The 12,938-nt window shown below is 37.2% G+C and overlaps 3 protein-coding genes and 2 long non-coding RNA genes across 5 annotated transcripts; 1 reads left to right on the top strand and 4 right to left on the bottom strand.

Moving 5' to 3' along the window:
- LOC104715361 lies at positions 323-1,014 on the top strand. Its single transcript, XM_010432774.2, has one exon. The coding sequence runs from the start codon at positions 355-357 to the stop codon at positions 1,012-1,014; it is 660 nt and encodes a 219-aa protein (XP_010431076.1). The 5' UTR covers positions 323-354.
- LOC104711200 (probable pectinesterase/pectinesterase inhibitor 33) lies at positions 1,661-4,101 on the bottom strand. The gene is made up of 3 exons (XM_010427880.2): positions 3,248-4,101; positions 2,513-2,848; positions 1,661-2,427 (listed from the first exon to the last, which is right to left on the bottom strand). Exons 1-3 carry the CDS (start codon positions 3,990-3,992, stop codon positions 1,730-1,732), a joined length of 1,779 nt encoding a protein of 592 aa, XP_010426182.1. The 5' UTR covers positions 3,993-4,101; the 3' UTR covers positions 1,661-1,729.
- Positions 4,792-7,946, bottom strand: LOC104711199 (riboflavin biosynthesis protein PYRR, chloroplastic). The gene is made up of 10 exons (XM_010427879.2): positions 7,747-7,946; positions 7,155-7,530; positions 6,924-7,058; positions 6,745-6,844; positions 6,535-6,660; positions 6,134-6,447; positions 5,865-5,984; positions 5,529-5,780; positions 5,316-5,441; positions 4,792-5,228 (listed from the first exon to the last, which is right to left on the bottom strand). Exons 2-10 carry the CDS (start codon positions 7,506-7,508, stop codon positions 4,968-4,970), a joined length of 1,788 nt encoding a protein of 595 aa, XP_010426181.1. The 5' UTR covers positions 7,509-7,530; positions 7,747-7,946; the 3' UTR covers positions 4,792-4,967.
- On the bottom strand, positions 8,547-9,652 carry LOC104711198. Its single transcript, XR_755219.2, has 2 exons — positions 9,561-9,652; positions 8,547-8,861 (listed from the first exon to the last, which is right to left on the bottom strand). It is a non-coding gene; the product is annotated as an uncharacterized LOC104711198 (long non-coding RNA).
- LOC104711197 lies at positions 10,636-11,344 on the bottom strand. Its single transcript, XR_755218.1, has 2 exons — positions 11,254-11,344; positions 10,636-10,920 (listed from the first exon to the last, which is right to left on the bottom strand). It is a non-coding gene; the product is annotated as an uncharacterized LOC104711197 (long non-coding RNA).

The following is a 12,938-nucleotide window of genomic DNA, read 5'->3' as shown; positions in this document are numbered from 1 at the left end:
TTTTGTTTTTTTTTTTTTTTTTTTGAACAAAAAGTTTTCATGTATACGTAAATCATAATTATCACGAGATCACCGTAGAGACTATAATTATTTGGTGAAGAGTAATTACATAATAGCTAATGGACCTTACTTCAAACCCACATACTTGGGCCTCAACTAACGCATAATATGATAACATTGGACAGAACATTCACTACGGCACATATTATGTGGGCACGAAAAGGCACCTACGTAAAATCTCATGGTAACCGTCGCAACTTACTAGGCTACTACATTAGTAAGTTTCTACTATTTCAACATTTTAACATCCGAGAGGGGAAAAAACCGTTGATTGGGATTAAGGAGATCGAGAGAATGAAGGCAAATATAAACTCAGTCTTGGAGAAGAAACTTGAAGAACTCGAGTCTCTACTTGAAGTAGTCACTTTTACCAACGAGGATGATCCCAATCTTCGGAAGATACAACTTGGAATTTTATTTGTGAGGACCCTTTTAACGGCTGAGATTTCGTCCCGACGGATGCATGTAGAAGGAGAAGAAGACGTTGAAGAAAGGTTTCAGTGCATAGCAAAGAGGTTAACCGAAATAGAGGCTTCTATCATCAATCAATGGCCCGGTCACCATGATAATGGTTCATCGATCGAACCGGAAATGGAAAGTTTGGAAACTAACGCTGGTATTGTCAACGATGATACCGGTGCGGATTACTCGTCGGTCGGATCCTGTCTTAACGAGTCTTGTAAAGCAGAAGAAGAGAAGAAGGATGATGTAGTAGAGGCTGATGAGCAGTGGCTTATGTTTCAAGATGCGTTATCGGAGGAGATGAGAGAGATTAAATTTCCGGTGGTGGGCACGGTTAAGGAAGAGGTGATGGATAGAAAAGTTAATGGGAATGGGCGGGTGTGTTTTAGGGCTTTGGTTTGTTTCGGTTTTATTGGTTTGGTTGGTTGTACGATTAGTCTAGTTGGTTATATTGGTAAAAGTAATGACACATTTTTTCTTACCCCTACTTAGATGACTTTTTGTATCGTCTTACTCTACTTATGTTTGCTTTGTTTTACATATTTGTCAACCAAATTAGCATTCTTCTCACTTTTATAGTCACACAAAAATATATATAATACATATTACAATTTGGCTTCATTAGAAATACAGATGTAAGATATTTTGGTGTTGAAGTCATACAAAACGGTTCCTTGTTTCAAAAGATCAAAAACAACCAGTAATAACTAGGCAAAGAGAGAAATGGTAGAAAAGAAACGTAGGTATGATACTTGTAAGTTCTTCTCACACCACAATAATAGACCTAGACATAGATGTATTAAATTTAGCGTATACTATAGAAATATCCATTGCTACCGATCATTGCCGAATAAGTAAATGCCATGAAGAAAGTGGCACGCGCACCCTTTGACAAATTCATATATTAAATCATTAATCATCCAAGGCCCTAAGCAAATTCCAAAAAAAAAACGTATTTGGTTTCACAACGCATATGATGATGCAAGCGGTACATTTTATGATTGATTAAAGCTTGTGTTTCAGTTTTCAAGAAGTTCCAAATGTAGCGTACATCAGATGCATTTTAGACCGTTGTCTCTATAATTAGAATGTTTTTGGTTGAAAATAATGTAAAAAAAAGTGATAAATAAATCAGTAATAAATAAACAAGATCACATACACACAACATTAATTGTATAGTCTTAGGTGTAGAACATGTCAATTCTCCTCACAACCCTGACTTGAAAGGCACGCCAGTGGCTGGCAACCATGAACCGCCGGCGATAAGGCTTCCCACGGTAAACCGAGAAGCAACTTGAGTGCTCGTTATAGCGTGGAATCCTTTCCACCGGACCCGCCATCTCGTGGAAGACCCCGGCCCAAAATTTTTGTACTCTCCATAGAAAACAGTATTGAGAGCAAAATTGGATCCTCTTAACCAAGGAGACCATCCCAAGGGGCTGATCGAGTTGTCGATGTAGGTCTTCATGATTGTGACACGAGAATAAGCTTGCCACGGTCGGCCTAAATAAGTCTTGTAAGATCGAATCACAGGCTTCAAATCAGAAGCCGCGATTATCCTTGAGCTATGGATGGTTATTCCTGTGTTCTGGAAAGGGTCACCCCGGCCTTGGGCGGTTATAATGTTGGCTTGGCCATGGAGGGGTCGGCGTACGAGAATCATGCAGTTTTGAAACACAACAGCTGCGTTTCCAAAGATGAAGTCGATGGTGCCTGAGATGTAACACTCCCTAAAGAACTGACGTTGTGAGTGAATGTAGAGAGTGTCTTGGAATCCATGGATACCAACTCGGTAGAAAACAGAGAGGTCAGAGGACGATCGAACCGCCACAGCTTGGCCGCGTAATGGTCCTGCCGTGTTGATGAATGTCATGTCCTTTGCTACAAACCTTTGGCCTCCAAAGCCTTCAAAAAGAAGTTAGAAAAAAACATATTAGTACCATATTAGAAGTCTTAAGTCGGATTTAGATTTTAAGATAAGAGTTTGAACCGGCGGTTGCAGAGTTATAGGTGGTGTATCCGTGCTGGACGCTTCGACCACTGGTGATGACTGTTTTTCTCTCACCGTCGCCGACGAGCATGATGTTGTGGTTATCGTTGCCAACATCGATGTTCTCTCTGTAAACACCTTTCTTCACATATATGACAAATCTTGACTTGTATCTCCTTCTTGCTGCGAAGTTTATGGCAGCTTGTATTGACCGGAAATGGCCAGACCTGTCTAGTGAAACCACTAGGTGTGGCCTCCTTTTGGCTAAAGAGGCTGATACGATCAAACGTCTCTCGTGTCTTGAGACCCAGCTTGGGAAGAATTCTTTGTGGTTTGCTTCACAAACCAAACAGATTGGAATTAATTTGACTGTGTTAGAAAAATTCATGTTACAAAATAACCTTTAAAAAAAAAAAAAAAAAAAAAATTACCGTCTAAGATGGAAAAAGCTAAAGGTGTCTTTTGGAGAAAAAAATAATAATGGTACATAACCTAAGATGTTAATCAGTATTCATGATTAATCTGATCACGTGTGAACAAAGATTACGATGAACGTAACACTTTTTATACTTTTTGCCGAGAACACTTATTATAAGCAACAAAGATTGATTTGTGGAACAGATTGGTGTATTCGTAATTAAATGAGGAAAATCTGATTAACCAGTTGAAGTAACTATAATATTTTTTTCTTTCACTAAAGTAATTATAATACTAATACAGTATAATAGAACATACCAGTCGTCTGATTATGTTGCTTCATGAGAACTCCATTGACGGCCAAGCAGTTTCCAATCAAATCTGACAAGTTCTTGTTGGAGATCGCCGGCATGACGAAATCTGAGACGTTAAGATCCTCGGATCCGGAACGGCACGTCTCGATGTTGGTCTGAGCCGTGCTTAGCCACGTCTGTGCGTCGAAGTCCGTACACTTGACATCATTTGTAGCCGCCGGGTTAAGTCCCTTGAGCGTTCGGTTCAGCTGAGCCACCGTATTTTGGAACAGGTTTACGCAGTCTGACCAAGCGGCCTTCCTTTGGTTGTTGGTGCAGCTCGGTCCGAACTTAACGGTTTGACTGTGTGTAATCACGGCTTGGTCAAGTGCTATCTTGACAAGCATTCGTAAGAACTCGGACCGGAACCTTGGTGGTCGGTTAATGTTGTTGTGTGAGCTCTTCTTGAAGTAGTAATTGCATGTCTCGGCGTGTGGAGTCTTGTCGCACCACCATGTCATGTCACCGGAGACAGAGCCGTTGTTGGTTGGAGACGGTGGAGCCACTGGTCCGGGAGATGGCGGTGAGGCAGTAGGGGAACTCGAGGATGGGGTTGGGGATGGTGCGGTTTCCGGTGGTGGGGTAACATTATGATCCCACGGAGGAGGAGCATCGGTTCCACCGGTGAAGCTACTGTGGTGTACGGCGGAGGAGAACGGTAGAAGAAGAAATGAGGCCAAGAGGCAAATGTGAAAGATGCCTCTAAGCATTTTTTGAAGTTCTTGGCTATCAGTTTGTATGGGGAATTGGGAAATGTCATGGTGTGATGTCTTAACTAATTAAAGGGATTTTAGTTTCGTATATTAAATTATTTTAATGAGGAATTATTCTTATTATTGAGTTTGTGTGTATGTACTTTGCAAGTGATTGTTATTGAGGGGAGAACATGATGATGTGTGTTGTCTTTGCTTGGGATTGTATTCATATGATATCATGACTCATATTCTTATTTTTAGCAACATATAATTATAAAATCGTAAAATATGAAACACCTATGTAGATGTCCATAATTGATTCCATTACAATTATAAAAAATAGTTAGAAAAAAATGTCAAAATGAAAAAGAGGAGGTAAGGTGACTTAAAAGGAATAAGAAGAAGAAGTGTTTTTCCAATGTTAAAGTAACCTTTCCATGTGCTTTTAGCTCAGTTTCTACTCCTGTAGTTTCAAGCATACGCAAACTCTTACAATAATCTTTGTTTATGTTACTAAATTGATTATTTATTCTACATAATTTTATATTTGTATTAAATATCTCCGATGAGTATGTAACTTTTAGAGTTTACTTTTATGTTCTGACGTTGTCACCAGCTAGTGTCTTTATTGACCACCTAGTGTCTGGTTTTTCTCAAAGCGTTGTGAGTTATGACCACCTAGTGTCTCTTCCTTAGGGAAGGTGTTCATATAAAACCTTGGTATATTCACTGATCCGGACCGAACGAACCAAATACTAATGTTTGAATGGCATTGTTGAAAACAAAAAGTTTTCTTGAATATATAATTCTACCGTTACCATTTAAAATACTCGATATGGGTTGAGGTGAATCACCTAGGCAAACTATCATAATGTTACAAACTTACAATGATGTTTGTATACGTTACAGAATTACAACAATGTAAATGCCAAAACTGAAACTTTTCTTGATAACATTTTGGAATATATATGAAAGAACTCTCATCATCCATCAGGTCGAAGAAGTGTTTTCAGCTGAAACAGAGGAATCTTCCAAATACTCAGACCGAAGTTGCATAAGTAGTCGACCAAGATAGTTGAGCCCTTCTCCTTCTCGGCCACCTCCCCAGAATAGATCGTGCGGTGAAGACTCCACAAGAACCGAACCAGCAGTTGAGAGCAGCATTGATTTCAAGTGAGGATAAGTCGAGAACTTGCATTTTAGAGCCATGTACATTACTTCTATCTTCACATCTTCCCAGTCACTCCGAACCTAAAACAATCATTAAAACAATCATTAACAAGATCAACGAAAACTGCTTTGATGCTCGAAACTGGACAACTGAACTTTTCTACATACCAGTTCAGGTTTCTGTCTCAGCGTTGATCTGCCTATCAGAGCTGCCTCCTCTGGACTTCTAGCTGTTCTAATTTTCTCAACGCAGTCATGTGCCATCGGATTTTCGACCCCAACAAACTTGTTTGCCTTCAGGATTTTGGAAAAGGATTCAGAGATTATGTTATTTAATGAAAGAGAGCAAGATATCATTTTACATGGACCATTGAGTGGTACCTGATAGTAATGCTCAACACTGGGCCAGGTCATGTAATCATCATTCTCCTCTCCACAGGGCATTCGTATTGGATGCGGAGAAAAATTCGAGAAACTTCCATAAAGGTCCCATGTTTTGTAGAAGAATATGATACTAGATTCAAAGGGGTTAACACTAGGATCAATCTCGACAGTTGCGTCCTCTGATGGGATAACAGGTATAAGGTCTGGTATGGGTTGAAGAAACCCGGTGACAAGCATGTCGGGGCCAACCTGTAGTTTTCAAGGATTTAGATTAACCCATGGTACTAAGAGGCAAGGTTAGTTAATGTTTAAGTCAAGAAGCGTAAATATTACCTGCTCATAGCAAACATCCATTAGATTCAATGCTTGTGTCATCTCTACCATCCCAAGTTCACCAACAGGAGAAGGCGCATTCCTCCCACCGATTATTTTTGGGGCAACGAAAGCAACAACCTGAAAAACGAATTACATTGAAAGAAATACAGTCTTACACAGTTACACCTTCATAAGTAGCAAGCTATAAATACAAATCTCACAGGTAAAAAATGAGATTAAGCCAGACAAAAGCATAAGATGAAGTATGGAAATAGTAAAATGGGTACCTTGTGGATGACGCTGGATGATATAGCAGATGCAGCTAATGTCCCCCCACACTCCCATAGAATGGAGAGATACCCACGAAGATGGAAATATTCCATAACTTCTCTTGGATTCAACATGTCAAACTCCACAACTTCAACACCTTTGGACGCAAGAAATTTCTGGAAACTCTTTCTCGCACCTCTTTGTGTAACAATTATGGTAGGCACTTCCGAGACATCCCAGAGATGGGCTTTCTCAGGAAGATCAAGACTCTGAGTCATCACAATTCGTGTAGGGGTGTGACCTTGTCCATGTCTTGCAGTCAATCGAGGATCTGCAGTTAAAAAAATTGTACAACTCTGTTGTTATATTTCAGTTTTAGGTACCCATAAAGATTCAAGATTTGAGGTAAAATATTTACCATCTTGGCGTACAGTGTTGCCTCCAACTATCACAGCATCACTTCCTCCTCGCAACTCAAACACTCGGGTTCTAGAGAGTTTACTACTTATCCATGCTGCATGTCCACTACTTGCTGCAATCTTACCTATCAATAAACCAAAAAAAACCTTTAGCCCCAACTTCCATCTACTCTAGGACTAACATATAAAAAGCAGGTTGATATAATTACCATCAAGAGTCATGGCATACTTAAGAACAGAGAACGGAACGCGAGAACAAGCTCTATGAATCAAAGGAGCATTCACAAGAAGACACGATTTCCGAGCATCCTGTAAGAACTTGCACATTTAGTTACCAAAAAATACATAATTCACTTCAAATTGAAGAATAACAGACATAGATTATTACCTCAAGAACTTTACTCTCAAAGTCTTCTCCAAGAACATTCACTTCAATCCCTTGACTTCTTAATTCACGAATTGCAGATCCTCTTAGATGTTGTAAAGGATGCCTTATTCCAACAACAACTCTTTCAATTCCTGCCTAATCTACACAATGCATTTCTTCGACTCAAACACAATATTATCACATTGTTCATCATTTATCACATATCATTGGATTTATACTCAGAAGCAAAACCTGAACAAGAGCAGATACAGCAGCATGGTCGCCGTGACAATCACCAGGCTCCATGTTTAAATAAGCCGTGGAGCCTCTACAGAACTCTCCAGCAGCTTCAACAGCCAACGCTTCTGCCGGTTTAGTGCCTTGAGCGTAGAGATATCCTTCTCCAGCGACTTTACCAGAGGAAGTAGCGATTACACATCCGAAATTAGGGTGAGGTGAAGTAAGTCCGGCTGACATTTCAGCCAAATCAACAGTGCGTCGGATAAAGGCGGCGTCTTTCGCGTGGTGGTTACGACCATTGTCGCCGTTAGCTAGAGTGGCTCTGCAGATTAAGGGAGACGAACTAATTCGTAATGAAAGAGCCATAATTGGAATCAATTGGCCTAATCTGTGAAAAGAAGAGAAGGGTTTAAAGATATGCAATGTCCTAAATGTCAAAATCGTGTAACTCACTCAGAGCTCTAAACAAAATCAAATCTTTCGTCTTGTTCCCTAAACCGTAAGTAAAACCCAGAAACAAAAGATCAAAACTTTACTCGTGTTCCCTGAATCAAAACAGAAACCCGTATAAACCCTATTCTCAAAATCTATCAATGTCGCTGACCTGAGAAAAAAGGGTATAAGAAACTGAAGAGATCGAAGTCGGCGAAGAGAGAGAGAGCGAGATCCTCAAAGCATTAAAGTGACATCAATCCAAATGCGAAATCACTTTAGAACATCCATTTCCTCATCTCCATAACTAAGAAAATTTAAAACAAGTGAGAAGGGGACGAAGAGTGGGTTGCGAGAGAGAGAAGAAAAGCTGAAGCAGAGAGATGAAAGCAGAGGTGTAGTCAGTCACTTGGGCTCACGACACATAAGGAAGAAGCCCACTTAGGCCCAATAGCCAGAATTCTGTTCATTACACTATCTCCGTGAGTGTGATCTAAGAGGAGAGATCGACGACGAGAGATGCGAATCAATTACTACGTTGGATCGAGGGTTAGGGATAAGATGCGTGAGAGAGAGAGTTTGGATTTGTTAATTTCGGTTTACATACATTCAGTTGAGATTATTTTCGGTTTCATATGGTTTTAAGTTTTAACTTTTAACAATTGATTGATTTTCTGCTGCTTTGGTTTTTGTGAACTCATCGGTCATCACTTCTTTTTAACCAAACTCATTAAAACCCAAATTGACTAACTCAATACGTTCATGGTTTAGGTTTGGTTGAGTTGACTCACAAATGTGGAACTATTTTGACATCTCTACTCTAGACATTGGAATGTATTAAGGCAAGAGTTGTAAACAAACCCTTCGAAGACTCTAAGAATATCATAAAACCATAAGCAACATATGAAGTCCGATTTCGGCTTTGAAAATGGTGGAGACGTTACACTTATAATTTGTTAACGACACTCACACTAGCATCAGCATGGATCTTTTTATTATAATGCATTACTATTTTGAGTTTTATTTTGAATAATAATAAATTTAACGACAATGATAAAGGTAGGTGTACTCATTAAGTCCATGAGACCACAGTTATTCCTATATAACATATTTCTCAGGCATTGGTCTTATATATGCAGTAGCACTTCATGTCTCCTTTTGCGCTTACTTTCTCGCAAAGACCGACTGATCCTTTCCACGTTTTGATACACATAGCATTACATTTTTCGAGAGAGCATGTCAATATTTTATTTGAATATGTTGTGTCATTTGGTGACGCTCCTATTACTGTAACATATACAACATAAAATCTCAATATTATTTTTCATAAATCAAATATATTATCTTTGCTTGAGTGATTATGTTTAAAAAAATGTATACTAGCTAGTTAGATTATAAGTTTTAAACTCAATACTAATAGGCAATGCATCAAGTGGTCAATATGCTTTTATACTAGTTATATATTTTCGCATATAGTTGATGTAAGATTTTCATACACTCTCTTTCGAGATAATAGCACTTTTAGCTATTAGTATGGAAAAAACCCGTCAACCCTCTCTCCCTTAACACGAATACCATGATTTTATGATTCTATAAAGGACATAAGCCAATTTATTTATTGTCAACAATTTTGAGTTGAAAATCCATATTCCTAACATAATATCATAGTTCGAAGACAAGTTTCCCTTTAATCAGCTAACACATAAAATAGTATTTAGTCACCTCGCTTATTAGTGAAAAAAACTGAAATTTCTTTAGTTTTGGTATCGATTTGACAGAAAATAAGTAAATCAGTATCATAGAATTTTATACTAAAAATAATAACTTTGATACATATTTTATATGAGATAATTTAATTGATAATTTTGATACATATTATATATGAGATAATTTAATTGATATTTTAAACAAATAATATGGTAATCATAATCAATTTCTTTTATAATGATAATGTATAACAAATTTATTTTGAATGTTTATACAAACCTTGCACAAGAAGGATGTAGATAGTTAGTACGGTTAAGAAGACTTGAAAAAGTTTCTTCATCTTCGACACTATAAATGAATTGGAGTTGGTTAAAATTTTACAAAGAACATGTTACTTATATATATAGTTATATCTATTCAACAATCATGGATACCTAATTCAACCAAATTTAATTAAATTTAATTTAAAGAGATCTTGTTTCCAATAATCCAGATTTTATTCTGATTTAATCAGACAAGAAAAAAAAGAAAAAAAAAAAAGTGCAGATTTAGTTACCTGAAGGATTTTCCCTAGTCCCATGTCATCAGCGAGTATTCCACCACCTTTCTCTTTTGTATGCAATGACCAAAGCCAATTAATCCCTTCCCTCTGATGTGGATATAAAATAGTTATGTTGTTTTAAATTAATCCATATTTTTGCACATATATATATATATATTAATTGGGAAAATTTTAAAAAATAAATAACTTTTTTTTTTGAATAAACAAAAAAGAAATAATCTTTAAAATGTAAAATATTACATATGATGCTATATTGACATTATTGTATTAAAAAGAGCAAAAAATATCAAATTAAAGAAAAATAGTCAATTTACTTATGCGGAAACTGTGATTTCCAAAACAAACAAATGCATTAATTATTTTAGTTATTATATTTGAAAGATTTGGATAAGATTGAAATTTATGACTTTTATATCATCTTTGTTGGATTGTATGTTTTAATTATTTTGAATTATCATACATATACATATAATTTTAATTTTCTGCATATATTGTTATTCAAATTTTTGTAAACAAAATTATATTACACAAAATAGATGAGCGAAACAAAGTGTCTTCAATGTTTCACATTGGTTTAAAATTTGGCTAACGCTTGCGAGTCTACTCAAAACATGACTAAAAGTAGTTTAGATCCAAGTGAGCAAACAGCTTGACTTATCATGCGTTCAATTTTTTTTTAGTTCTTTAGTTGAACTAATAATTTTATCGAATATAAAAAATATTTTCAAATTTATAAAATATTATGAATGTTTAAATTATAAAATTTTAATATATAATAACATCTAAACACTAGAAAAATTAAAATATTATTAACTGTTAAGACTTTTCAACTTTTAGGTCTACCTTCCACAAACCATAACTGTGCCAATATTATACAATGCTAAAGCATTAGTTTTTCAGGGCAAAGGTATATGCAATAACATTTCATGTCCCCTTTTGTATTTACTTGCTCACAAATACCGGTTCCTTTCCACGTCCTTGTACATATAGATTTACATTCTTCAATAGGACATGTCCTTTGTTTATTTGAAAAAATCTTATGACAATGTGTCATCGCATTCAGTGACACTCCTTTCCCTATAATATAAAAAGCACATAATCTTAGTCTTTATGTACATTTAAAAACAATATAATTTTGATTCATTAACTATTCTTAAATGAAAAGTATAGTTAGATTAAGCAGTTACAACTCATAAGTGATTAACAACAAGTGGATTGACTAATGTTTTTATAAGTTATTTTGCATTTTTTTGATATGAGATTACATCATATTTTTTACCCATAAATCTCGACATATTCCATCATGTGTTTCCAGCGAGATCATGTAATATATTTTACATAAGATAGTTTCGTACTATAAAGATATAATATAATATATGTAATTGATTCTAAATAATTATACAAATGTACCTTGCACAAGAAGGATGTAAATAGTGAGAATGGCAAACAAGACTTGAAAGAATTTCTTCATCTGTGATAATGCAGGACTTGAAAGATAATGAGATGTTTTGCAAAGAACATGTAATACATATAAATATATATAGTAGTTGTATGTATTCAATATTTGTATCATATTCAACCAAAATTGATTCAATTCCATTTAAAATGATTTTTTATATAACTATTATTCCAAATTTATTTCTGATTTAATAGGATATTGTTTTACACTAATCCAGATTAGTAGTTGTATGTCTTCAATATTTTTTTTTTTTTTTTTTTTTTTTTTTTTTTTTTTTTTTTTTTNTTTTTTTTGACAACAGGTTACAAGATTAGCTCAAACGAGCCAATGCGAAGGGAAATTGTTTACAAAGGTAACTAAATACAGAACTGTTCGAACACGTCGAGCCAAATTATCCGCTTTACCATTCTGCGTACGAGGGACATAGACTAAAGAAAACGAAGTAAACTCCTTTCTATCCGCCTGGATGTCCTCCAGATAAGGTGTGAAAGCTGGCCACTCGGAAGGCGAAGACACCATCTTCACCAGATCAGAGCAATCAGTAAGAAAAACAACGGATTGGTTGTCGGCTCCAATCATACAACGCATTGCCCAAAGAAGAGCTTCAACCTCCGCATGGAGCAGGGATAGACTGCGACGAGTATTTGAAGCTCCCATGGTAGTTTCATCTCCTGTGGGCGAGAGACAGAACCATCCTCGGCCAGAATACTGATCCGTCGACTTCCATGAACCATCCACAAAACAACGAAAACTCGAGTGAAACCTAGATAACCTTGGGACTCTGAATCCCCCAGCAAGAGCTATACCCTAAAAAGGTTGGTCCTCTAGAGGCCCTGCGACCTCTGTCTGAGCTTGGAACCAATCTTTAGCCTCGTCCTCCGCTAATCGCAATATTGCTATTGGGTTGGAATCCAAATTAGAGAAAAGTTTATCATTACGGGCTTTCCAAATATACCACAAAATCCATGGGAATCTATCCTGAAGGGGAATATCCTTGAACCGCCAAAAAAGAGAATCCATATTTGTGAACACTGATGCCGAGGGAAAAACACCCTGGACCGTCGGGAACTGCGACAGTGCCCAGACTTGTCTGGCTGGCGGGCATTCAAAAAGTGTATGGTTTATCCTCTCCTCGTCACACCCACAAAGGCCACATACTGAATCACAGTTAATTCCACGTTTTCATAGATTAGCTGAAACCGCCACACAACCCGAAATTACTTGCCACATAAAGTGACGTAGTTTAGGCGGACAACAGATCGTCCACACGAAAGCCTGAAGAGGTACATAGTTCGGCCCGACCACCGACGGGGCAGCCGCATCCGTGGTGCCAGACCGAAGAAGGTGGTACCCTGACTTTACCGTATAATTTCCTGACTTAGTAAAGTGCCAACCTAGCGAGTCTGGTTTGTCAGGCAACCGCAACGGTAAAGCAGAAATCAAGGCAACGTCTTCCGGTACAAAAGTAGTCGAAAGTAAAGCCATGTCCCAGGAATTTGAGTTCCTGTCAATAAAATTTTGAACAGAGAGAAAAGGGTCACACAACAACCCTGTGCCGATAGCTGGTCTCGGGGATTGAGCAGGGATCCACGGATCATTCCACACAGAAATGGAAGCACCAGACCCTACCCGTTTA

Source organism: Camelina sativa, chromosome 9, assembly GCF_000633955.1.
Source record: "Camelina sativa cultivar DH55 chromosome 9, Cs, whole genome shotgun sequence".
NCBI classification, from domain to species: Eukaryota; Viridiplantae; Streptophyta; class Magnoliopsida; order Brassicales; family Brassicaceae; genus Camelina; species Camelina sativa.
Note: the sequence above shows the minus strand (reverse complement) of the source record. Positions and strands in the feature narration are given on the sequence as shown.